The sequence below is a fragment of the Octodon degus genome, unplaced genomic scaffold, assembly GCF_000260255.1.
Source record: "Octodon degus isolate 3935 unplaced genomic scaffold, OctDeg1.0 scaffold00038, whole genome shotgun sequence".
Taxonomy (NCBI): domain Eukaryota; kingdom Metazoa; phylum Chordata; class Mammalia; order Rodentia; family Octodontidae; genus Octodon; species Octodon degus.
The window spans coordinates 8,578,620-8,606,424 of NW_004524614.1; the positions used below are offsets into that span (position 1 = coordinate 8,578,620).

General features: G+C 37.6%; 1 protein-coding gene across 3 annotated transcripts in view; it reads right to left on the reverse strand.

Moving 5' to 3' along the window:
- The window catches only part of Hsph1 (heat shock protein family H (Hsp110) member 1), a 26,191-nt gene extending 3,234 nt beyond the window's left edge, over positions 1 to 22,957 (reverse strand). Inside the window, exons 1-16 of one of the 3 annotated variants that reach the window (XM_012514724.2) lie at positions 22,915 to 22,957; positions 20,036 to 20,093; positions 17,640 to 17,780; positions 16,861 to 16,983; positions 14,628 to 14,727; positions 12,746 to 12,879; positions 12,092 to 12,336; positions 11,230 to 11,458; positions 10,169 to 10,275; positions 9,799 to 9,932; positions 7,649 to 7,857; positions 6,019 to 6,150; positions 3,162 to 3,299; positions 1,730 to 1,855; positions 227 to 334; positions 12 to 131 (exon numbers count right to left, since the gene is read on the reverse strand). In XM_012514724.2, coding sequence (XP_012370178.1) covers positions 12 to 131; positions 227 to 334; positions 1,730 to 1,855; positions 3,162 to 3,299; positions 6,019 to 6,150; positions 7,649 to 7,857; positions 9,799 to 9,932; positions 10,169 to 10,275; positions 11,230 to 11,458; positions 12,092 to 12,336; positions 12,746 to 12,879; positions 14,628 to 14,727; positions 16,861 to 16,983; positions 17,640 to 17,666 — 1,932 coding nt within the window. In that variant the 5' untranslated portion in view covers positions 17,667 to 17,780; positions 20,036 to 20,093; positions 22,915 to 22,957. Of the gene's footprint in view, positions 1 to 11; positions 132 to 226; positions 335 to 1,729; positions 1,856 to 3,161; positions 3,300 to 6,018; positions 6,151 to 7,648; positions 7,858 to 9,798; positions 9,933 to 10,168; positions 10,276 to 11,229; positions 11,459 to 12,091; positions 12,337 to 12,745; positions 12,880 to 14,627; positions 14,728 to 16,860; positions 16,984 to 17,639; positions 17,781 to 20,035; positions 20,094 to 22,429 lie in introns of all 3 variants that reach the window. The other 2 variants (XM_004631062.3, XM_012514723.2) reach the window with 2 other exon arrangements.
- Between the last annotated feature and the right edge of the window lie 4,848 nt (positions 22,958 to 27,805).

The following is a 27,805-nucleotide window of genomic DNA, read 5'->3' on the forward strand; positions in this document are numbered from 1 at the left end:
TATATCACTACCTTGTTTCTAAAGTCGGCAGCTATCTTGGCATAGTGCTGCAGCCTCTGTCCCAGTTCTTCTAACACTTTTGGTCGTTCCTCGGCTTCTTGAAATCGGACTTTAACTGGAGTGCCAATTTTCTAAAATAAAATGTAATAAAGCAGTATCTGTCATACTTAACAAGCCTATAGTTTACAACACAAGTACCCCTTTTTAGGGGGAGAGCAGAGCCTACCATTAACTCTTCCAGCTTATCAACATATGCTTGTTTAGCCTGGTCCTCTCCTTCTTCATAGAGCCAGTCTTCAGTCTCTGTGAGGAGCCTCAAAAAATTCTGATGTTCCTTTATATGAAACGTAACAAAGTTAGGGGCCATCCTACTTAGAAGTTTTTATCATAAAACAGACATCTCAAACACCGGGTAGCGAACCTCATCTGGAAAGGCAGTCTGCGCTGGATTCTCTTCACCAAAAATATTACCTATTAGCTTGCTCTGTATCAGTGACGGCAAACCTTTCAGAGACTGAGTACCCAACTGTAACTCAAAATCCACTTATTTATCTATTGCAAAGTGCCAACACTGCAATTAAACCTGAATACTGAGGGTTTAGTTTAGAAAACACAACTCTACATTAATAGCTTTTATCTTAAAAACAAACCAAACAAAAACAAAAAAACACAATAACCAGTAGTGCCATAGGTTTGGCACCACTGCAAGCCTATATACTATTTCACAGGATGGACCAACATGTTCTGTAGCTTTTCTGTTTTGCTACTAACAGTATTTGACTTTTTTGGTAAATTACTCCTGACTTACTATAACACAAGTCCAATGTTAACATAATCCATACACTGGGTATTTTGGTTACAGCAATTATCTTCCTATTCTCTAAAACAGTTGCAATGCAATAAGTTTCTGTTCACTTCTATTATGAAATCCTAATAAGGAAGCTGTAGAAACTTCCAATCCCATAGAGAACACACAAGGAAAAAAATCCTTTGCTCTACAATTCAAGTAAAAAAAAAATCAATCAATCAATCAATCAATCAATCAATCTATCTACCTACCTACCTACCTACCTACCTACCTACCTAGGTCTACTTTATGACCTCAGCCACAGGTCCTAAGAATTGTCAGGGTAGGGCTAAGGAACTGAACGACATTACATGGTAGCCCAGTAATCTTTGGACTGCTGTAAACACCTAACTTAAGCTTAAATGACTTTTAATTTCAGAATTAGTCTCTAACCCAGCCTAAATGTTACCTAGCCAATATTTTCTCAAGTCTTTCACAGTTGGGCTTCTGGGATTTACCCAGAGCCACGATGACTGGGAGGTAAGAAAAGGGGTAACTGAGGCAGTGGTGCCTGATAGCTCTAGAATGACCGACTAAAAAGGTCATACAAGATAAAATAGTAACAGCTGCCAGGAGAGCAGCATCATAAAACATAAAAGAAACTGAGGTGTTAGAAAATAATTTCTCTATTGATCTTCCTAGCCTCATAATGGAGATGTCATACATTCTGACAGGTTCTCTTTTTCTCCATATAAAATTAAAATACTAGGATAAGCTAGAATAAAATAAAACGCACACCTCTAGTGATCCTCTCTCACTGTGACTTTTTTAAATTTCTGTTTTTGATTTTAACTGACACAATCCTTAACTGGAAATGTCAAATTTTATCATTAAATATTTTATATAACATTATCTGAATAAAAATAGGCTTCTAAAACATACCTGCTCACATATAAATTTTTCATATGGCCCACACAGCTTGTCTCTGAACTCATACACATATTCCTCCACTGCGTTTTTAGCATCGTTTCTTTCTTTTTCCAATTTATCCTGCATTATCATCTTCCCCTGTCAAAAAACAGAAGTTTATTCCAGTCCTTTAATAACTCAAAGTAAATCTTAGCTACATATTATACCCCTCCCCCCCAAAAAAAATCTGTATGAAATCCCAAATTATACCTCATAAGACGTTCTACAAATTCTAGGTCAAGTTCACTTTATAACACACATAAAATTATTTATTCCTTATACATAATAGTAAATTATGTAACTTTCATATAAACCCACTGATTAAATATAATTTTGTCTTCCTGTACCTAGTCACATGGTTGTACCATGTTGGGATTAACAATGGCCAATGTATAATGCTCAAAACACTTTGCACTACTTTGTTTTTTTGCAGTACCTTAAAAAAAAAAAAGAATGCTGTAAAATTTACTGTTCAATTTCTAAGCACAATATTCCTATCTTGGTAAAAGTATCAAGTATTTTACATATTAAGATTTTGATACCACTTAAAAACAAACCCCAAAAATAGTATTTTAAAACAGCTATTTTGTGTGGCCTCAATTCCACTGTACAATCTCTAGTGCTATTTTTCCATCCAGTTTCTTCGTAAGAACTCAGGGAAATTCACACCAAGCAGAACAATGTACGACATATATCTTAAATTTAAGTATATAAACCAGCAAATCTTGCTATAAATTGAACAACCCATTAGTTTGGCTTACTCCTACCCCTAAAGCCATATATAAGGAGTGATCAAAATATATGGTCCATTTGACAAATTTTTTATTTATTACTGGAAAAAGATACATTGCCATGAATCCTCACAATACTCCCTTATTTGAATACTCAATCCCACCATTCTTGCCACTACAGACTTGGCCGTGGAAGTCCTCCTTCAGCAGTGTATTAGTGAATGCTGAGCTGAGTGCTATCCACCGGAAGTCAGGCAATAAAAGCATCACAGTGTATGCTCCTCTCCTTTTCTGTGTATCTTCATCTGTCTTATTCGCTGGCTCTAGCATTATGCAACTTCTGCTCTTCCCCAGAGTCAAAATGACCATGAAAGGTAAATGTTTTAAACAGGACATTGAGGCAACCATAGCAGCACAACTACAGACACAAAACAGAACCTCCAGATCTGCTTCACAAAGCGGCAAGAACAGCGGGACGTTTCAATTGAGAGTCAGTACCGGGAGGGGGATTAAGAGCATGAAGTTTAATGTTTGCTGTATTTTTGATTCATACGTCATAAAAACTTAAAATATGAAAAAACAATATAGTCATATATCTATAAGAAATACAGTACAAATACTGAGAGGATCAAAGTAAAATGTATGACAAAATAAAAACTGGTTCAATTACCTACCTCTGTCTCAATGTACATGTTAAGAAGGTCTTTCCCTAACTGCCAGACCAAGTTGGCTTCAATAGGTAGCTCAACATTCACCACCTTTATCTTGGGTTTTTTAGCTTCTGGTGGCTGGTCAACTTTCTTCTCACTTGCCTTATGAAGAGGGTTTTAAAAAACAAAAAACAAAACAAAAACAGAGAAACTCTTAATCCTTGAAAAACAATTATTTTTACTGATGACTTATACAAAAATAAAAGTCCTAAATTCATCAATTTGAAATCTAAAAGCTTACCAAACACCTAATTCTTCCCCCCCACTTTTTTTCAGTACTGGAAATTAAATTCAGGATCTTTTATATGCCAGGCAGGTACCTGTACATTGAACTGTATCCTCTGCTGCAAGCTCACCAAATTCTTACTGTCCACTTTAAATCAGAGCTGTAATTAACTTATATATTCCATATTTTCTATAACAATCTCCCCAGCCCCTATTTTGTGATTACAAAGTTAAATTCTTCTAATTATCCATACCCTTCATATTCTAGAATTTGACATAAACTTTGATGAAGACTAAAGATAGCAGGATTTCACTAATTCTGAGAATTTATATTTTAGTGCATATATCCCAGTATTATACCTACTTTAACTACAAATAGCTCTATATTATTGAGTACCTTTTAAAACTTGTGCTAAGGTTAGTGATTATATATAATCATACATATATTACTCATACTATCTGCCTTTGAGCCATACCATTTCTCATAGCAAGTTTGCAATGTAAAAAAGAAATGAAAAGATCTTCATGTATTAAGCAAACAGTATCATACAACAAATGATAACACAGATTGGACATCCCTAATCTAAAAAGTTCTAAAATCTGAAACTTACTGAGAACCAATACAATGTCTGCCACAGTGGAAAATTCCATGCCTAACTCCTTGTGGTAAGTTAGGCACACTAAAAATATTGTATAATATGACCTTTGGCCTATGTCTTTAAGAAAAATAAGTGAATTTAGTCTCCCAAAATATTTCATTAATTTCATATACAAATATTTAATTTCCTTGTCCATCCACAATTCAAAATATTTCCAGTCCCAAGCATTTTAGCTAAGGCATTCAAAGGTCTAGTTTATTGAAAGTTTTTCAAAATATGTAAATACAGGGCTAAAGAAGTTAAGTGTCTCCTGTGGTCTTTAATTTTGCAAGGTTTTCTATATATTTCTGCTTCTTCCAGTTCCTGGTACAAATAATAAGGCAAATGAGGAAACTCAAAGCCATATGACAAATTAGATGACAACCAAGGTGTATATGGTGTATCATGACTGATTAGGATCGTAAAAAAAGAGAAAGACTTGCTGCTGAAGCACAATAATCACTGCCACTGGATAATCTGAGTTGTAGACACTTTAATCAAAGAAACTAGCACTCGACAGCTCAATGGCTTCACTGAAAGGACAGAGACAGGACACGAATGCACGTTTTCCAGATTTGCATCACACTGTTCCTTAGCAATTACTGGTCTGCAATATGCTACAAGTTGTCTCAGGGGCTGCAATCCATTCAGCCAGGCCAGGGTATCTGTGTCTTTCCCTCTAGTGCTTATGCAAACTCTCCAATGTAGTGTGCAAGCCCTCAGAGCAGAATCCACAAGAAAACTGCATCAGATGTTATACCTGACAAGACACTAGTGCGCAACAAATGTGGGGAACAAAGTGGATGACGCATACGCAAAGCATTACATCAAGGTAAGTCAGTACAAAAGCTTAGCCAACTACTAACAAAACTGACACTATCACAAAAATATATTCCAACATGGAATGGATGAGGAGCCCTCCAAGGGAATAGGTAATAGCATTCTGAAGGGTTGAGACTAGTAGTCTCACCCACAAGTAAGAACATCAATTTCTGCCCAATGTCATGCTCCACACTGTTCATATTACCCACAAAGGTCAATAACGCTCCACACAAAATAGAGGGCCCTAATGTTGAAATCAAGTAGGTGTTTTTCTAAGTAATATCACCACATTAATTCTTACTAATAAAAGGGAAGGCTGCTTTCAAAAATTTATCCAAAGTTATAGTTCATATTAAGAGTTCTTGAATTAATCAGGATATAGACCAATTAAAAACCAGTGCCTCTTACCTAGCTTTTGACCCCACCCAACAATTCCGTAATTTGCCTGAGGGTAAAGAACCCTATTTTCAGAATGTGAAAGAAAACCAGACAATTATAGGTAAATAATTTACATGCAACTTGCATGACACAGAACTTGTGCAAAGTATAGTTATCTGAAGTAACAGTGGGAACTTTTTGATACCATTTGACCATGAACCTTAAAGTTTTAACTGGAAGCTGTCATTTTTCAAGGGACACAACACCACTATTTAACTGAGCTTCCAACACCTACTGTGGAAGGGGGCCAAGGAATACAATCAGGTTATTACCAGCTCATGTTTAGTTTACTTAAATTTCGTAGATGACTTCAAGAAAAAAACTTACTAGGTTCCTATAGCCCATGTATTTATTCTTTTGATTAATCTAAGTGAAAATCACAACACTGGAACGTATTTATTTCTAACTCTGGCATTAGCAGATACCTCTGCCCTTCAGACGACGACAAATGTTTTGTATTAATCTCTTATTACTTGGAGTGGCAGTTAGTCAAGAGAAACTTTTAGGTCTAAGGGAGGATATTCAATTCCCTTAGCTGAACTCAAGTAGACCTAACTGATTTGAATGAGTAACACGTAGAAAATTAACAGAAAATTCTATATAGTATGAAATCATTTGGAGCTTGCTCTTGAAACTGCAGATTTAATGATTACATGTTGCGACAGTGTCTAATGGAATGAACTAGAAGAGTCACTCACTTTGTCAGCATCTGGGTTTTTGTTTTCTTCTGAGGTAAGTTCAGATGAAGGGGGAGACTGTGAGGTTTGTTGACCATCAGTTTGTACCTGGGGCTGTGTTCCAGCTTCACTGTTGTCTTGCTGGACATTTTTCTGAAATGAAAGCCCAGGCACAAAGGATGTAGAAAGCAGGTGTACTTGTATAAATTTAAAAGTTATAGGGCACCAACGACAGTACACTCAATTTCTGAAATCTTAATAGGTGGGCAGAAAAGGTACTGAATAAAACAAAATGAACACAAAGTACTTGAAAACGTCTTAGAGATTTTAAACCTGTAAGAAATTTCGTGAATGACAGTAGTTAACAAATAACACAGGCATTTGATTGATGTGGTGACAATCAAGAATTTCCCTTTAAGAAGCTTTCACCTAACCTCGTATAGGCAACTAATTCTCAAAAGCATAGGAAGCAGATTACTACTACAAGCCTCTTCTCAGAAACAAGCTTCCAAAGCCTACTTTCATCAGCAGCCACTATGCATCTCAGCATTATCTCCAGTTACATGAAATGGCCAACTGTCAGTTATTCCAGGCCTTATGATTTCAGCTTACAGATGCCTTCAGACTCTGTCCCACTGTCATGTTGTCAATAAGCCATTTTACCTCAAACGATCTCAAAATGAATAAATGCTACGTGTTACCAATTCTCACTAAAAATCTGGTAATGGGAAGGAAAATGAACCCTAAAAGTTTTCAGACCTTCTATTTTAGTAGCCATCAACCCCCAAATCAGTGTTTGCTTTACATCATCTGAAGACCACAACATTCTATTCTCTGCCCACTGACATTTCTTGTGTTGTCTGACAAAGCTTCAAGAATCCAAGGCAGATAATGAACTAATGAAAAGCAAGGCACTGCTGATAGCCAAAAGGTAGTTAGGGAACTACATGGTACCAGTCACTTATTACTGTGAAGAGTTTCTAGACAAAGATAAAACCGAGGGTCACAGGTTAATACTCCTTCACTGTCCTAGCAATGGTTAACAGAGTACTTGACATGTTTCTCATACATTATCTCAAATACTAGACTGCCTGCCTCCTCAATCAATCTATTACTGCTTATTTCCCAGAAAGAAACAGTAATAGATATAATATGTTAAGCTTCCAAAAATTCTGTGGTTAACTATGTAGAACTAGTACTCATGCTAACAAAGTATAACTTAGATGATATGCAGTAACTCTAGACACTGTGCAGATACTTCTCTTCCTGCCTCACACAGAACAGAAAACAATGTTAATAAAAGTTCTGGAACCCCAAAGCCAATTCTGCCACATAACTAACAAAAAATCAGAAATCAGCTTTAGTATCTCATCAATTAATACAGTTGTTTGCTTCTTAACCATTAGTTAACACTGATGGTTAAATCCTAATATACAGGATTTAACCCTCCCCCACAAATCATATACGAGCGACTCAAAACTCAAATACATATCTCGATATTGCATTAATGGGCAAAAATTGTTTACATGTAATTCTGATCAAAATTATTTATAAGAAAAACATTTAAAACCTTTTTCCCTACCCTTCTCTCTTTTAACTTAGAATGAAGTCAAATTTCTATTGATAAGCAAAAATCTCTCTAGTAACTTACATCAGTGTCTGGGTTATCTGATGGTCTCTGATTTGGACACTCCATGTCTGCTTCTATAGAAGATACTTCATTCTCTTCAGTTAGAATTTTCTCTACCATAGATGCCGTGGAGATGGTGAAAATGCCATGGGTATTAACTCGAACTTTGACTTTTACTTTTGATTTCTCTCCATCTTTCTGTGCAGAAACATTTTGAACTATGAAGCGACCTAAAACAAAAAGATACTAACAATTTTAGAGTGGACATTAAAGCACTATAAAGACAGATAAGAAAAATACACATGCTGTTAAGAATTAAAGTGTGAAAGCATTATTTCAAAATCTACTACCTATTCCCAACCAATTTGAGTTGCATATTATAAATAAAACCTCTTAAAATATACTTATAAGTATACATTTATAATTCTTAGGATTAGTCTTTTATTTAGTACAGGGTCTAACTACACAGATCGGACTCAGTGATTCTCCTGTTTTCAGCCTCCCAAGTGCTGGGATTACACTCTTGCACTCTGCCTAAGCAGGCGCTTTAGTCCTCTGAGCTATCTGGCTGGCCCAGGATTAGTCTTAATACACCATAAAAACTGAAAAAGTAAGGGTACACTCATTAATTAAAACTTTCTGGGCAAATACTGAGTGTAAGATAATGATGAAAAGTCGCCTTTGCCTCTTATCTTATTTCTCCAGATGGATGAGCACAAACCAAACATGAAAATCTGTTAGGAAGTCTAATGCAGATGATCAAGCACATGGACTGTTTTAAGGAGTATTATTCTTCTGACTAAATAATCCAAATATTTTAAAGTACGAAATATAGTTAAGAGTACAAAGTTAAGTCCTGGCTCCAGTGCCTGCTACAAGTTATTTACCCTATCTATAACATGAGGGTTTCAGTTAACATTTATAATGAGCACTTACTATAGAGCCAATTGCTGGTGGTCATTAGCACATGTAGCATTATTCCAGAGAAATTAAACCAAATTTGTTTTGAACTTTTATGTTATGTGTAAAAACACTGAAGAATTTAGACTTTATTCTCTCTGCAATGGGAAATTACTGCACAGAATACAACATTTGAAACTCTTACAGTCTACACTCAATAATTCCAAAAATATTTTGCTATAAATAAGTATTTTTTTTAAAAAACCAAAAATAGTAAGTCAAAATATTTTAGTCTTAAGAAAGAAAATACAAGTTGTTTGGTTGGATACCTTTCCTTCAAAAGCTATCTCTATAAAAAGGGATGGGGGCAGAGTCCTGAAAAGATCTGGCAATACTGGCAAATCTTATCCTCATTTTGGAAAAGAGACAGAGATACTATGGGTAAAAGTTCATGGATAGCATAATGCCTCCCAAAGAAAAATGGACCTAAGAAGATAAACCTTTAGGGAAGGTTACAATACAAAAGAAGGTTTTTTTTGGGCTGGCGAGATGGCTCAGTGGTCTAAAGCACCTACTTAGAACAAGCTTAGCAAAGCACAGGGACCGCGGTTCAATCCCCCAGCACCACATGCCAGCCCACCTCGCCCCCTGGTGGGCTGAGCTGGCCACACACACACACACACACACATAAATAAACAAAAGAAAATTTTTGTTAACAGTCTGGGCTAGGTTTTACATAGCACCCTATGTAAACCTTTAAACCTAGAAAAACAAGTCATTCCACTTAAAAGGTTTGCACTAAAGGCAGTCACTAATTCTCTAAGTATAAACTATACCATGCTGAAACATTCCTAAGTGAATTACTCAGAAGTAATAGAAGAATCATCAAGTCATTTTATCTGTATAAGCCAGTGATGGCGAAGGTTTTAGAGACAAGTATCCAAATTACAGCCCCAAATCCACTTACTTATCACAAAGTTTCAAAACTGCAATTACACCTAAATACTGAGGTTTTAGTTTAGAAAAAAACCTCATACATTAACATCTTTTATCTTAAAGAAGAAAACACACACACTACTGGTTCACCATCCCTGGTAATAGGTCCATGCTCATCAATAAAATGAAGAGATTTCTCTATTACCAATATTCCAAATATCTTCACATGGAATTTCACTCAATACTGCAAATATGTAAACTTAAAAATTTTAAGTTTTTATACTGATAAGAAACATTTAATTCATACAACAAAACATATACAATTAACAGCTTACCTATTTTTGCTTCTGGATATGGAACTCCTTGAGGATCAGAATAGAAAGCTTCTAGCTCAAAAGGTCCTCTTCTCATGAAGGTGAGAACTTTAGAGAACGGAGCAGCATGATTTCGACTAAACACTTCATGAACCCTAGCGAGGTAAGGAAATGACATTTACCAGATCAAGAACTTAAGCTTACTGTGCTACACAAACACAAAAGGCATTCTAAAATATTTATAAATTCCATCTCATTATTTAAAATACCAATATGAAAGAAATAGGCGTGGCTGTTGAAAATTCCAGGTTAATTAAGCATTCCACATAATTTGTTAATTTTCTTCTTCACATTACAGATAATATCTAAGAAGTTATTTTCTATTACATACCCTTCAGTATCCTCTGAATCATGGTTCCATACCAGAGATATTGGAAAAGGAACTGAGTCTGTGACAGAAAATTCTCGAACTTTAAATGCTGGAGAGAGGATTGCACACTTGAAAAAAACAACAACAAGGAGCACATGGTTAGTTTCCACTTATCTTAAACTTTAGTACATGTTTGTAGCACAAAATATTTACCTTCACTGTGTAGAACTGGTACATGTACACAACACATTTTAATCCATTTCTCCCATTTATGTATGTCTAGTGTTCCACTTTTGGAATGTCATGAACAATGGAACATGATAAAAACTTGGGCAATCAGTTAAGCAGGAATATTCCATATGTAAGAAAAATAAAACCACAAACCACACTATCATGCTAACACAATGGTATCATTAATAGGCAGTATCCATATATTGTTCCTTTTACAAGTATTAAATGTCTTAAGACCGTCAAAACGTTTCTTACAGAATCTTTTCCTAATATGTAAAAAACACAATCACAGTTCAGCCATGTTAATTTCTAAGTGGAAAACTAGACCTTCTTGACTATAAAATCCTTAATATAAACTAATATATATTATGTGTATGTTACTAATAAATAATAGATTTAGTGCTTTTAATCACTAAACTATTAGTTCCAGGCTCCCTTATTTAATAAGTTAAAAATCAATTGTGGTAGGAGTTATTGTGGACTAGTGCTCTTTACCCTGCATATTTTCCCTAAGTTAATTCCTTATTAAATCATTATTATCATCCTAATTTGCTTCTACACACTTTCCAAGAACTATCACTAATTGTGCTAACTAGCTGTTTTTGTTATCTCCTCAGAATTATGCCTGCTTCTAATCCCTGGTTTTGAGATATACCAGTTTGGTAGTTCTTTTAATCTTACCTCTACTGAGTGTTTCATATCAGAACACCCACCCTTACCTTACCTTAAAAATAATTTCCTATTACCATCTAACTAGACAGCTGGCTACTTCCTATATTAACCACAATGATAAAAGTGAAAATGGTTAAGGAATGCACACTAAGAAAGAGAAAGTAGGACTGAGACATTACCTGTAGTGCACATCCTCTAGCAACTGCTTCATCTGCATTAAGGGTTGTGCTAACATCTTTTCCAAAGAATTTGGCGATTTTTTCTTTCACTGCTGGAATTCGGGTAGTGCCTCCAACTATCTCAACAGCACTCACATCTTCCACTTTGAGCTGAGTTTGCTCCATCAATGAATAAAGGGGTACTTCTACTTTTTGTAGGAGATCAGCACAGAGTTCTTCAAACTGGGACCTTATGAAGTGAAACATTTTATAAGTCATTAAAAAATTTATCTAGGGGCCAGGGAGATGGCTCGGTAGAATAAGCGCTTCCCTGGTAAGCGCAAGGGCCTAAATTCAATCCCCGGTTCCATCAAAAAGAAAAAAAAAAAAAAAAATTATCTTCACTGTACAGTATTTTTTCTTCAGATACCTTAGAATGAATCCACATGGATCAACTTTAACACTATATTGTACAAATAAAATAGGTGCAGAAAAGAGGAGAAAAATCAACTCTATGAGTATTAGGGGGGAAAAATTTTAATATTGCCATTTTACTTCCAAAATGTTTTAAAGGATCTGATTCTCTTTACATTAAATTACTCATTACCATGAATTTCAAACAGCTGTGTAACAACTGAACCACAAAAATTAAAAAATGAAAAATACAAAAAAAGCTTGATTGTGAAAGCAATTATCAAAGACATTTCATAAAACAACCTTTGCATAAATGCCCAAGTTCTAACAGTCTCTTCAGTCAAAAGCCTTGTAGCACACAGTACTGAAACAACCAAGTCATGATCATAATGTCTAGCTACAACTAACATTTAGGCTATAACTTCACCAAAAAGTTCCATTTATTTGACCGGCAAAATTTAAGACATACCTATTCATCTTTCCTGACACATCTTTGTCATTCATAAAGCATTCAATATTCAGTGGTAGGTCTGTGCTGTTAGAACTCATCAGCTTCTTCAGCTTTTCACACTCTTGATACAGACGAAGGAGTGCCCGAATTTTGGATTTCGCATCCAACTTGTACTTAGTCTTGAACTCTGCACAAAAATGTTCTACTAATTTTTCATCAAAGTTTTTTCCTCCTAAGAAAGGATCAAAAGCTGTTCCCAGTACCTAATTTAGTTGAAACAACAAATAATATGGTCATTTTCAATTAAGTTTCTAAGGAGAATTATAAACATTGCCACTCAGGCAAACATTAATAAGTTTAAGACTTCCATTCAAATTACAAGATGAAATCCAAGTCAAGAGAAATGTATTTACAAACTCCTGACTGAATGCTAAACCTCTAAGATATTTTTGTCTGTCACTGATTTTAAAGTTTGTTCTTTCCTAAGCAAAAAACTTAAGACTATGCTAAGACAATTCATTATTTTTATGTCCATCAACTTTAGCAGTCATTTCTCATTCTTAAAGCTCTTTACTACCAAGGTTAAGCACTCAAAAGGCTCATTAGCTTAAAATAATAACAATGAAACATTTCGTATGCTTTGGCCACACAATTCTAATGTGTGACAGTTACCTTCAATTTGCCCTTGTTAAAAGCACAGGCAGACACTTGAAAAGCTGAGTGTCCCATATCAACAAAGACGACTATCCGAGATTTCTCTTCTGGGCTTGGGAGATCCTGCTTATAAATTCCGTAATTCAAGGCAACTACAAAAAAATAATTATATTTCAATTACCTGGTTCATACTTTTTTAGAAACTTCATCATTACATATATTTCATATCTAGGATAATTGACTACATATGAAACAAAACACACATCTCTTTTCTAACAGATTTTATACTGGCTTTCCTGGAATCAATTATTATTGACTTTAGAACAATGCCTTTATCAATTAGAGATGCTGTGGACAAAAAAGTGTAAAGACAGTATACCACCAGAAATACAACCAGGGGCTGGAGAGATGGCTCAGTGGTCTAAAGCACCTACTTGAAACAAGCTTGGCAAAGCACAGGGACCGCGGTTCGATCCCCAGCACCACATGCCAGCCAGACCCGCCCCCTGGTGGGCTGAGCTGGCCACACACACACACAATAAATAAATGTAATAAATAAAAATAAATAAATATTAAAAAAAAAAAAAGAAATACAACCAACCCATATGTCATAAACAGTACCAGTCACATTACACAATACTTGCTTTTAACCACAATCTGTGAAAAGACCACTTAGATAAAAAATTAAGAATTTAACACTACTATAACAAATAAATTCCTCCTATTTTTTAAGGAAGCAGAGTCTGGCTATGTAGTACAAGCTAGCCCAGCATTCAGGTAATTGTCCTGCCTCAGCCTCTTGAGTGCTGGGATTACCATACTGGACTCAATTTTTGCTTTTTTAAGATACAAACTTTAAAGGGTCTCTCTTACTTCTAAAGGTGGAAACAATTATATTTGAAACATGCACATCTAACAGCTTTTCAAAATCCCATGAGAAATATTTTTGTTCATCTATAAACATAACAAACTGATTCATATAAGAAATAAAGGGACTGTTTTATGTCACTGCTAGATCCATAGTATCTAGCACCGTGCCTAGCAAATACTACAGGCCCAAATCAAAACATATGGGATGATCAGCTCGGGACTACAGTTCAAGAAACATTAAGGAAAAATAATAAAATCACTATTGGTCTTACCAAGGTGGTTGTGATACTGAGAATTATAAGATTTGGGGAAGTTTTCTTAACTGTAAGAACAGTTTAAGAAAATAAGAAGTTAAATGATAGTACATTAATACTGTAAATTGGACAAAGTACCAGAAAAGAATTTTTGCTTTCAAATCTAACATATGACCTTTTCAAAAATTGTGCTTCTCAGTCTATAATAACTAAACCTTGTAAACAGCCCAAATGCCCATCAATGGAAGAACAGATGAAAAGATGTGGGTTTTTTAATACAATGGAGTACTACTCTGCCATAAGGACAATCCTGAGACATTTACAGCTAAAGCGATTCACCTTGAGACCATACTCTTCAATGAAATAAATTGGACACACCTATGTAAATACCATATTGTTTCTCTGGTGTGAGAAACTGAAAGTAAAAATAAGAACCAAAACAGGTAAGAGTCACTATAAAATTGGAATGAAATATGCAAATGTGAAGGGGAACTTGGGAGAGGAAGGGGGAGGAAGAGCAAAGAAAAAATGAGAAAAGGAAAAAATGGAAAGAAAACTTTTGTAAACGAGGGGAAGAAGGGTTGAAGGGAGAACAGAGAAACAGAAAATTTTGTTATATCATGTGCAGGTATAAATTCCCTATGATGAATGTAATCACTATATATAGAGATACATAGATAGAAAATGTACCAATACACTTAACTTAAAAATAAATAGCTGTACTTCTACATAAAAATTAGATGGTCTATTCACTTCCATAAACACTTTTTTCTTACCAGCTGTCATGTCATTCATAAGCCTTAAGCAGTTTAAGCCAACAATCTGCGCAGCATCTAATACAGAGCGTCTCTCAGCATCTGTGAAGAATGAGGGAACCTATAAACAAGAAAAAGAAAGAATAGCTTATGTATAACACAAAAAAACACTCAGAAATTCCTCACAAACCACTTGTAGTGAGTTCATAGCAGGGGCTTAGCCAAGTTCCTGAACAGAAACAGAGCCTTAGACTTAGTTTCTAGCAAGTTCCTTAGCTTCCAGAAGCTGTTGGGGCTGGGAGATGGCTCAGTGAAATAAGCGCATCAGGTAAGCGCAACGGCCTGAGTTCAATCCCTGATTCTGAAAAAAAAAAAAAAAAGAAAAAGAAAAGAAACTACCTCGGGCCAGTGTGTTTCACATAGGAAACAATCAGACACATCAGAAACTGTTAACTACTTCTAAAAAGGCCTCAAAATTTTAATCTTACTATAAACAAATTTTAGTCTGAAATGAAAGTTAATCAGGACTATTCATAAGACATCCTGAAAGTTACTTAAATCTAATGAAAAATTTCAAATGGATGAGAAACTGTTTCCAAATTAGCCTTAAATTTCTACTAACATTTAGAAATTATAATGCTAAGTCAACATTTAAAGTTCAATATAGGCTGTAAAGCCAAGTATCAAGCAAGCAGTACTAGAAGGTTAAGAACCAATTCTATCACATGACATGCCCTTCATTTCTGAATTTAAGCATTAACAGATAACAAGGTACTTAGTTCAGTAGTGCAATGAAGTCTACACAGTTGCTTCTTGACAAAGCACAATTTTCCTAAGTAGAAGAGTGAAAACTGATCAAAGGTTTTATTTTCTGATGGTGCTGACTTAGGTTTCTAGTTATAATACTTGGCTGCCTTAGAGGTAGCATTATCTAAGGCATTTATTAGTATATAACAATACTTTCATAGAATTCCTTCACTGAAAGTACCTGAAAGAGAACTTGGTAGTCATCCAAATATTTTCTTTTTTATTTATTTATTTATTTATTTATTTGTGTGTGTGTGTGTGGCCAGCTCAGCCCACCAGGGGGCAGGGCTGGCTGGCATGTGGTGCTGGGGGATTGAACCGTGGTCCCTTTGCTTTGCTAAGCTTGTTCTAAGTAGGTGCTTTAGACCACTGAGCCATCTCACCAGCCCCATCCAAATATTTTCAAAGTATTTGTAAAAGTTTCACAAAGAGACTGGGGATGGTCCAAAGTGGGCCTCAGCTTACCTTCTGAATCACAACTGATTTCATCAGTTTTCCATGGTAGGTTATATAAAAAGTTGTTTAAAAAAAGAAACAGAAAAGGGATGAAGAGGGAGGTGAAAAATAGCAACTCTTATCTTTGCCAGAGATTATTATTATGACTCCAAGCAGCACAGTCTTTCTGTCAACAACTTTCTGTCTTGCTAGGGCTATACGAGAAAGTTTCTTCAAGTTGCTAGCTGTGCTTTTTCATATCCTGGGATGCACCACCATAGAAGATTTGACTGGGTAGGGCAAGCCACACAGCTTCACAGTATAAAGCAAAGACCGTACTGAAGCTGAGTCCATCCACAGAAAATCCCAGTGAAGTCAGGAAGTGACCCTAGTCATCTGGGAAAGTAGAATTTACAACTACCCCTTCGGCATTAAAATAAATCACTTTTGTCCACCTCAAGTACTCTGACAATCTACCTAGAAACTATCCACTGAAGAGAGCAAGATGGCCAAAGACTCGGTTTTGACACTACTGGTAGGCTCCATCTCACACCTCGTAAGCTAAGGCACTAGTTCTTAACTGCTTTAAGACTTCTTTCACCTGTGAAAAGCTCTCATGTTAAGTATACAAGCTGTACCTTGTAGCAATAAGGGTATTACAACTACATATGTACCAATCAACTTGTAGTTTAAAAAAGCCTCAGATTTTGTTTTAATACTGCTAGTCGAGAACCACTGGGGCCAGGGAGATGGCTCAGTGGAATGAGCGCTTCCCTGGCAAGCCCAAGGGCTTGAGTTCAATCCCCGGTCTGTAAAAAAAAAAAAAGAACCACTGCAACTTCTAATTAAAAATACCATTCCAATATGCCTCGAAATGCTACAGAACAAAATTATTCACCATTTAGTAGAATTCTGTTCTATAGTATTAAACAGCTTTCACACAGTTGATACTTAAGAGTAATTTAACGAGGATAAAGTGAAATAAAAATCCATTGCCCTGCTAAATACTTACTGAAATAACACAATCTGTTACTGGTTTCTTGAGGCTGTTTTCAGCAGTTTCCTTTAACTTAGTCAACAACATGGCTGTTATCTGTTCCACACTAAATAGATGTTCTTCATCCATGTACATTACCTACATTGATGGAAAAGAATGTTTTAAATGCCACACTACTGTAAGTTAAATGCTAATAATAACTTTTAAGTATTAACACACATTCTCTTCCACAAATTCTTTTTTGTTTTTAAAAGGAGAAAAGGACAAAAATTTTTCACTAGATAAAATAGAGGTAAAAAAGCTAGAGTAGGTGATCCTCTATTTAAACTACTAATCGACTCTATTATGAAGGTAGAAAATGATGAATCACTGGAATAAATATTATTGTGTGTTGATCACAAGACAGAAATATCTCATGGTTTAAAAAAGATTGCTCGTTACACTACTGTTCTCCAAACAATTCTAACTGGACTGTCTTGGAACATGCATCTGTTTCATCCATGAGCACCACTAAGATATTTTTTTTTTGAGCACCATTAAATAAACTAAATTTTTAACTGCTAAAACTTTAGAAGAAATATAAGATACCAAAGTACGTATCACCATCTGAGTAATTCTCAGAGACAGCTTAACATGAATTCACTATACTTAATAGAGCTAGATGAAAAGAACAAAAGACTCCACCTCTTCTAATAAAGATATTTGAGTTAAATACTTAAGAAATGAGTGTCTTTCTTTATAGAAAGGTTACATAGTCTTCTATTAAAGAATCTATGGTTGCCCGATTTTATTACCTTTATTCCAACTCCATTGTTTTTCATTGGAACCAAATCGTAACTTAAGTTTTCCTTCTCCTTTTGAATGAAGGGGTCATTGAATGTCCGGCCATGAAATCTCTTAAAGTTAGACACTGTGTTGTTTGCATGAGTGATTTGCTAGAAAAGAAGATTGAGATTTTAAAGCTTAAAGTAATTTCACCACTCCGTATTACTGGCAGAGGCAGTTTCATACATGGTTATTAGTATAAATAAAACCAACCCTAGAGACACAAGGAACTTTCCCTTGGGGCTCTAAGTTTCCCTTCAGTGACTAGGTGGAATCTGTACTTCCTTGTACAGAAAATACCAGAAGGACAGTAGGAGAGGCAATAGTGCTATCACAGATTTCAAAGTCTGCAAGATAAATCTAAAGAAAAGGAAGCTATCCCTAAAATGCTGAGTGCCCAATAACTGGATCACTTTATTTCATTCCTCCCCAGTTAATCCCATAAAGCACTATACCCAATGAATGAAGACATGAACCATTATAGAAAATAACATTTCTTTAAAATTTTAATTTTTATAGTCTAATAAACTGCTAAGGAGTCAGGATAAACATTTTATGCTAGAAAATACATAAATTGCTACTTTTCCTACCAACAGCATGGAACGCTAAGTACACAAAAAGGTAAAAGATGGGAGTAACTCAAAGTTTCTGATTTAACATTTTCAAAAGTATATACCCAAAAGTGTATTTTGGGTACTGAGGGAGCCACAATTTTAAAAACAAGATAATGAACTCATTCTACTCACATAACTGCTGCACATATTTGTTAAATGAGAACATACTTAAAAACTCTTGCTCAATTACTGTTAGCAACCTATTTATTCAAATTGGAAGGTTAACTATGTACATATGTTAAGTAGAAATGCTTGGTCAAAAATTCAAGCAAACAGGAAAGAAACAGGCCAATTATTACGAGGAATGTCGCATTTTTGAGACAAGGTCTCACTATGTAGCTTAGGCTATCCTTGAACTCTCAGTGATCCTCCTGCCTTAGCCTTCTGAGTGCTGGGATCACAGGTATGCACTGCTATGCCCAGTGCAAGACAAGTGTGTTTTTTATATCTACCATTTGGGTCACATATTTTAGATAAACTTCTAAAGTAATGTCTAGGTGTCTAGTTGAAGCAGGCCAGCTGAACTTCAATCAAATTCTCTTCACACAACCACAAGGATCCAACACAAATTTAGGTCTGGGCTATCAGTGTCCTAACCAGGTACATACACATACACAGGGGGATCATTTCGCCAAAATTCTTCTCTCCTTTCCTTTTGACCAAGTTATGACTAATTTTCAGTATCTGTAACTAATATTCTTCTAACTCCCCTTCCCCATCTTTTGTGGTATTGTCTACTTATCCTAAGCAGCCATATTATATACATTTAGAGCTCAGGCCTTTTTTAGTAATGCATTGTATACGCAGAATATTTTTTCCATTTTAATTTTTCTTAGTGCTGAGAAACTCAGAACTTTACATTTGCAAGGTAAGTGCCACTGAGCCAAATTCTCAGAACCATTTTCTTCTTCTTCTTCTTTTTTTTTTAATAGGGGACCACTGAGATAGTGTCTTACTATGTAGTACAGGCTGGCCCTGAATTTGTATCAATCCTCCAGCCTCAGCTTCCCTGAGATTGCAGGTATATGCTACCCAGTGTGGCAACTCCATTTTCCTAAAAGTGGAATCTCAAAAAGCATTTCACTTCTTTTTTTTATTTCTTCCTAACCCCAAAGGATTTAGATCAGTGCTGTTAAAGAAAATTGTAATATTAACCACAAATGTAAATTTTCTACTGGCCACATTAAAAACTAGTAATAGCTAGATTATAACTGAGGAGATAGTTTTTAAGTCTTGAAAATCTCATGTGTGTTTTATGCTTTTATTTCAATTTACACTAGGCACTCAACAGCCACGCACAGCAAATAATTACTGTATTAGATAGCATAGGTCTGGACAATTCTCCCATTCTACAAATTACTCAATAACCTGAAAACACCTTTAAACACAGCCTCTTAGAAGTCCCTTTAATAAAATAAACTTTTTAACTATTACAGATTATCAGGGGAAATATACATGAAAAATTTCAAGAGTCTTATTCATAATCTTAAAAAAGAATAAGAAAAAGCAGAGTTATTAAAAACTAAAATTAGCAGACTAGAAAGATCACAAAGAACTTATTTGATAGAACAAGAGAAAAAGAACTCATGAGAAAAAATAATTATATAAGGGTTCATAACTACTATTTGAATTCCATTTCTAAAGCTCAAAAATTGATGTGCTTACCACTTCTCACTCTCACAGGTCTCTAAAATTTTCCTTTTAAAACCTCTTTCTTTAAAAATGATCAAAGTTCTCTTAAAAGAACATACCTGATTTTTGGCTGCAACTCCAATTGTTCTGTTTTTTGATCCAAATGATATGACTGATCTAGAAGAAAAACAAACCAAACTTTCAAATACATTAAGCATAAATGTAAACAAGAGGAAAAATCCTGAATTTAAAATTCTCTAATATTGAGGAGGCAGACACTTCTAGCAAAATTTGGGAGCCAGGTGTAGGTGGTTTATCAGGTGTAGGGGTGAACTCCCACTCAAAGCTGCACTTAGAAACTACAGTCCTACCACTGGAGAAGCATCTGCTCACAGCCCAGTGAACATTTTCCAATACTTCAAATAAAAGTGTGATTTGTCAAATCCTAAACTACTAGAAAGTGAGTATTATCTCATAAACACTTTGAGTAACTATTATTATACCTGACCTACACACAAGCAACAAAAAATATGCTGTAACTCTACCTCTCAGTCACTGACTGTACAAATTTAAATGTCACTGTCATACCTATTTTTGGCCTGACATACCATCTGTCTCTTTAGGATTCAACAGTTTTTATTATCAACCCAAGCAAAGGAAACCTAAATTATGCCTCTGGAGTTTAAGAGAACAAGAGGTGCTGACCTGGAAGATTCTACATGAGAAGGCCAAGTAAAAATAATGCAGAATAATTCACGGCAGAGGGGGATTTAATGTTGTTGTAAAAAACTGAATAATCAGTTACATCAACTCCTGAGAGATGGAAAATATGTGAAACAAGCTTTCTCAACAATGGAGATGGAATGCATAGTAACAGTAGAGACAGGAGCAAGAAAAAATCTTGTGAGGAGGAGGTAGTGATTCGAGTTTTGGATCTGGGGAGTAATCAAACTGTGCATTACTAATCCAATCTAATCTAATTTTGGATTAGTTACTCCTACGTGGGTAAAGGAGATGAGTAAAATGAGAATACAATGAGGACATTTAAATTTGCTGCACTAGAAACATCCTGGACCTAGATTATCCACGCTGGCGCTAATCAGCATCCTCAAAGCCAGGTAGATGTTAGCTGCTAGACCTTTAAGCTACACAACAAAAACACTCATCTTAAATCACAAGGGACCTACACTTTTGCCAAGGGATAAACCAAATTAATGGTAATAACTAAGGGTTAACAATAGCCAATGCAAATGAGTCAATCATCTACTTAAAGTATATTAAACAGAATTCTAACGAGACTGTCAGTTTGCATTTTTAAAATCATACATACAGTGGTCACTCTATTCACGTAACAAATTTTTCCTGCTCTCCTTTGAACAGCTTTCACTGGATCAAAGAGAACAAAGATGTAAACTGTACATATGCACAAAAATCTAAAATAAGTCTTCTTTCTCACAAAATTCTAATTAGAGTTTTAACACTGTCAAAGGCGCTGACCACTGTGGATTTACAAAGAGCTCAGAGGTAAACGCACTTTCATTAAAGGTTCATCTGCACATCACAAAAAACCCGTATTTAGCCAGTCATATCAATGTTGGGTTCCATGTTTCAGTTCACACTGACAGTCTTGGGCTCAGTGCACGGGGGTGGCAGGTGGGGGACCTGCAGTCTTTTTGTTTAAAAGTAAGCAACCGCTTTCATCAACGGCATGTTTGTATATATTTTCTTCAGAAACAGTTTTGAACAAACCAGAAAAAGCTTTTAAAAATGTTGCCGTTTGCCCACCCCTAATGCTACATAATTCAGTGACATCCTCATAAAGTTCTACAACAATACTATGTCGTTTTTATCTCTTTACATGCACAAAATTAATTAAGAAATAAAAACACTTCCTAGAACTCTCTGGGAATGGTTTTCACAATGAGTAATAAAGGTCGTTCAAATGTTCCGAAAATGATTTTGGGCACTAAGGCAACAATACTGGCAAGAAAGTGAATAGGTAAGTAGGGGTGCGCTAATCAGACCTTTAAGTCTAGGCTCCCTAAGACAAGCAGCAGCGGGGACTGGAAGCTTCCAGTTCATTTCGAGCTTCACAATGCGGAAGAGCTCGGGCTCGGCGGTGCGCAAAGATATGCTCCGAGGAGACGGGGGACAACGTGGGGGCGGCTCTGCCAGCTCCGACAAGCCTGACGGGGGACGCGGCGAGGGCGGCCGCAGTGGGGCCAGCTGCAGCCTGCTCGCAAGCGAGGCGACGCGAAGCCGCGGTCTCTGCCGCACCCCGGCTCGCGCAAGAAACCTGCTCAAGGTGACGGCCGTGGGCGACCGACCCCTCTTGGCCCCGTGAGACCCCAGGGCGCCCCCTCCGCTCCGTCCGTGGAGCAAGCCCTCTTCCCAGTCCCAAGAGGGGCGCGCCGCCCCCCACCCGGCTTCCGCGGCCGCGGAGACTAGGTCCCCGCGCTCTCCGGGCCCCCGGGCTGCCTCTCCCACCCCCACGGCCCGCCAGGTCCACTCACGGGGTGCACCGATCGCTGAACTCGTTGGCTATGGTCTCGATGCCCCCAGCTCGCGCCACGGCGATGTAGCAGCTCTGCGAGCCCACATCCAGCCCCACCACAGACATGGCCGGCTCGCGTGCGCCTCCTCCTCGGATCTAGGTCTGCGTCCGGCGGCCGCCTGTCCGCTCCTCCGCCTCGGCCGCGCCTTCCCGCTGGGGCCCGCAGGCTACCGACGGTGCTTCTGTCACTCCAGAGGATGCACGGGCTCGCGGCGGGTCTGGGGCCTGCGGCTTCCCGGGGACAGCGGCGCGGGCAAGGGGCTCGCGAGAACAAGGCGGCACGCGGCCTGCGCGGCTCGCTCCGCAGCTCCGGCTGCCAGCCCCGCTCGACTGCCGCTCGCGCGCACCGGCGCCCAGATGCCGACCCAAAAGGGGAGGTCCCAGCTCCTCCGGCTTATGTATTGCACTGATGAGAACTTTCCAGAATCTGCGGCATTTACTCACCGGCGCCTCCACCGGCCCCTCCACGTGCCACTTCCGCTTCCTTCTTCTCGAGCCTTCTGGAAAGATTCTACCCAATGGGTGCCTGTCCCCCGGGGACAGCGGCGGTTGCCGTGGTGACAGGACCGCCGCTCGGCCGCCATTGGCTCAAGCGGCAGGGCTGACCCTCCTCCACCCCCGCCCGTCCTTCACTGTCCTAATTACACTGGCAGTGAAGAATGACTCAAAAACTCCGAGTCGTCATAATTTGCTAGTGGGTTGTGTTGATCGATCCTTAGCCTCTAAATGGAGGCTGTGCAGGGGAACAAAGATCCCGCTCTGCAGCGATTCCTTGACTTGCGGACGCTAGAAGGCCGAACCACCGACCCCTCAGCAGAGCATGCCGGGAAGCGTAGTCCTGGGGCGGGGCGGTGGCGAGGGGGCGGGGAGGGAGATCTGGGCGCAGTGCATGACGGGATGTGAAGTCCTGACCGCGGGGCGTGCTGGAACTGAGCTTTGTCTGAGTAGCTGGCGCTCCTCCTCTGGCAAGGAGGGTCGTTTTGTTTTGGATTCACATCTTTTGCTGTGTAGATTGCCCAGACAACTAATACGTTCCGCCTTAGATGAAGGGTTTAAGTGTATTCTTTCATCAGCCAGCGGGATATTCTTTTGCAGAGTAAAATGTCACAGGGTGTTTTTCCCCCACTTAAGGAAAGCGGGTTTCAATTAGGGTGTAATTTGAAAGGCTGTCCACCGGCTTTCTGCGTTTTTTGTTTGATCTGAAATACTGTAGCTTTTGTTTCTTTCCCTTGAAAGCTATGCCCCCATTACCTTCCATTTTTAGTAAAGAAACAAGCAGAAACCTGAGGAAAAAAAAAAAAAAGAAAGAAATAAAGCCATGCTGTTAAGTTGAAAAAAAAAAAAAAAGAAAAAAAAAAAAGAAACAAGCAGAGAAAAGGCTGCTAGTATCAGATCTTTTTTTATCTTTTCAAGTTTGCCTGAGATCTGCTCGTTTACTTGCCTCGGATGCCCAGAAATAAGCACACTCTGTGTGCTACTGGATAAAGGTGTTAACTGGCTAGAGTTGGATCCCAAAGTTAGAAAAAAATCTGACTCATAAAGACTAGGGCAATTCCTCTCTGTCCTGCAAGACAACAATTTTAATTCAGGAGCAAGGTCAGAGGCCGAGGTTTAAATTACATGTTCATTGTATATGCCTTTCCATAACTGGCTTGCCACTTAGACAAGTTCCCTGCTTCACTTAATTAAACGTTGAAAAGTGGACAATAATAGTAGCTATCTGAAGGTTGTTGTATTCGTTAAGAATATGTTTGGCTCTAATAATTCTTATGCATCCTTTTTTTTTGGGGGGGGGAGGGTGTGGAAGCAGGGGTTGAACTCAGGCCCTTGCACTTGCCAGGCAAGCTCTCTTATGCATCCTTAACACCCCCCCACCGCATATGAAAACATTAAAATCTGTGAAATCAGGAGTTTTGAAAAGAAAGAACATTTGAGATATAAGATGTGTCTCCCACATAAGAAACTACTGTATAAGCATAAGGGAGCAGACAGATTTGGGTCAGGTTTAATCCTGGCGCTTGAGGGTAAGATGTTTTGTATGAAGTACAGCATGTAGGAGCACCAGCCCTCCTGGAATCGAACTTCACAGGCTGGAATCTTAGCTGTCATTAATTTGTGAGTTGTGTAGCATTGGGATAACTACTAATTCTTCCTGTGTTCAACCATGCACGGCTTATATAATGATAAAGTGCATATAAAACATCATGTAATCATACTGTGTGTCATCCTAGGCAAGCCTGTCAAATGGAAACAATATTTATTTTTGCTCGGATTTTGTAAAGATTCAATATGAATAAAACATATACTATGGTAAAACATCTAGTATTCAATCATTTGAAGTAAGAACAGTGCCAGGAAATAGTACCAGTGATGAGAAGCTGTAAGAACTACCATAGTATCTAATTAAAATGGTTGGCATTTTTGTTAATTTTCCTACATTTTATTACTTTTAATATTTTTATTATACACAATTCCCCATAGTGTTTTTGTCAGTATCAAAAATTTTATTGAAACTTAGGCCAACAAGTCTCACAGATTCTTGTTTTGTATTATGCGTCCAGAGGTAAATATAGAATTAAAGTGAGTTTTTCCTATCTGCTATCAGTAATAGTAGTTACTGAATTTCATTTCATATTTGTTTCAAAGAGAAGATAGTTAGAATTAGAAGCAGAGATAGCTTTTAAAGAACACTGAAACAAAAAAGGCAAAATTGAAAAAAAAAAAAGCCCAAACAAAAATCTACTAAAAGCAATAATATGCAGTAGATATAAAAAGCTTCAGCTAGCTTCAGTGAAAAGAAGAAAGCACCGGACCAAGAACAGATATATAAATAAACAAGAAAGTGCACATGACCTTCAACTTCTCATGTGAATCAGTATTTGGATGACCTCAGTATCCAGCACAGTAGCAGATGATGGAGGGTGACAGAAGCAGCATAAAACTTGTTCCATATAAAGATGTGTTTTCTATGGTTTCTCTCTAATGCCAGTACATCATAGATGCTCAACTACTTGAAATCTTGCCCAGTTGAGTCAGTATTTGCTTATTAAAGGATTTTTGTTTTTATATATTTAAACTGTTCTTAGAAGTTAATTGGTTCTGCTTAAAAACCTATTCTGTGCTTATATTGAATTGAAAATCTATTATATCCTTATTAGAACAAACACCTAAAAATAGGAATGAATAAAGAAATTGTGCTGGGAGCAAGACTTATTAAAAGGTAGATATAAAATTAAGAGAATCTTATCCTCTCTGCTAGCAGCCAGGATGGGGTAAGAGTGGGGGACCCAAGATTACCCTTATAATAAATGTGGCAGAAAACCTCAGCTCAATGTATAGGAAACTGTTCTTGCTGGCCCCTCCAAATCCTCCAAGAAACACTTTCCCACTGCAACAGTGTGCTATGTCATGTATCCCGGCCTCCTTCCTATGTCAAAGTGCGTGTATTTGTATTTGTTCTCCTGCTTACAGAGCTCTTCCACTGGCTCTAAGGTGGACCAGCTTCTTGGCTTCTTTTGAGACTCATTTTACGTCTTGCCTCCCATGAAGGAAGTTTCTGAATGCTGTCCTAGTAGTAAGCACATTACCCCTCCCAAAGGACAACTTAGAATTTGTTGTTATTAAAGAGAAGTTGGAGCCAACTCACCTTTGGAAAGTCTTCCCTGGCCCTAAGTATTATCTGAAGCATCTACCGATGACTGTTTCTTATTATCTACTTATTTCCTTCACAAATGTACTCCATGATGTTCAATGCTATGTGTATTTTACTTCCTCTGTCTGATTGTAGGGCTCAGGTATTTACTGTTAGGCTTGGGCCAGTGGCCAGTCCCTTCCTCTTACCCATGATTCAGGGCCGGACAGGCATGGGATGTAGGCAGCCCAATCAGAATGACTCTTAGCACTATGGATTAGAATGTTGGGACTTGAGGATTGTCTGTGACCCCCTTTCTCCACTGCCCTTTCTTTTTCCTTCTATCCATCTCCTTCTCCTTTCCCCATCTCTGTTGTATGAGGTTAAAAGGTCCAGAATTATTACGATGACCCTACCACCATCCTGGATATGAAACTTACTTATGGAGGTAGTTAGAACTAAGGAAATCACAGCAGGAGCTAAGACTTCTAAGTTATTCCTGTGGATTTAAATTATGTGAACTACATTTCTGTACTGTGTAAGCTAACTTGAATCAGAGTTTCTGTTACTTAATGTCAAAAGTCTTCCCTGGCCATAAGTATTACCTGAAGCATCTACTGATGACTCTTTCTTATTATCTACTTATTTCCTTCACAAATGTACACCATGATGTTCAATGCTATGTGTATTTTACTTCCTCTGTCTGTAGGGCTCAGGAAGGCAGTGACTGTTTTTCTTCTTTCCAGTGCTTTACAGATATTCCATACTTGTTGATGCAACAAAATATCATACATTTATCAGGAAAAGGAACATTTTTCAGCTTGCTTCTAATATGAATTTGGCAGGCTGGCCAGTTAGCTCATTGTATTAAAGCTCCTGGTTAGGCAGATGCATTCGATCCCCTGTGTGCTGTGCCAGACCTGCCCCCAGGGCATGCTGAGACCTGAGACTGGGCATGGTGGTGCATGCCTGAAATCCCAGTGCTTAGGAGGCTGAAAACAGGAGCATCGCTATGAGTCTGATCTATGTAGTGAGACTCTATAGACTCTGTACTAAATACATAAAAAAATAAAAAATGAAAAAAAAACTAATATGAATTTGTTATCCTTGGAACAGGTCACTTCTTGGGCTAGATAATTCTTCTAAGAGTTGTCTTGTATATTTTAAAATGTTTAAGTTCATTTCTGGTTACGACTCGCTAGATGCCAGTAGCACTGTCCCTGGTGCAATAACCAGAAATGTCTCCAGACATTGCCAGGTTTCCAAGGACAAAACTACATCTGGGCGAAGGCTCCTGCTCACAACCTAGTTTTGATTTAAGCCTAACTGATACAAAAAAAGGAAGGCTCATAATATATTTTTAGAGAAACTCGAGCCTGTTTGCTTTCTGAGACACAGAGGCTAAGAAATGAGTAGAGAAGGCTGCTTTGAACAAATTAGGCAACTCCAGCCTGCGTGGATCCCCTGAGAAAGAAGGGACAGCTGTCCTTCCTCTGGCCACAGGACATGCACACTACTGGGTGCATTGCCTACTGTAGGTCAGCTGAGAAGCATTTTGTGTGATTATAAATTATTTCTTCTAGAAATGTACCTCTGCCTTAGTACTGCCTTAGCTTCCTTCCTTACACAGTAACAACTAGAATGCCTGAACTGTTAATAAAAGTTAAATTCTTACCTTTAAGGTTAACTTAGCCATGGTATTGT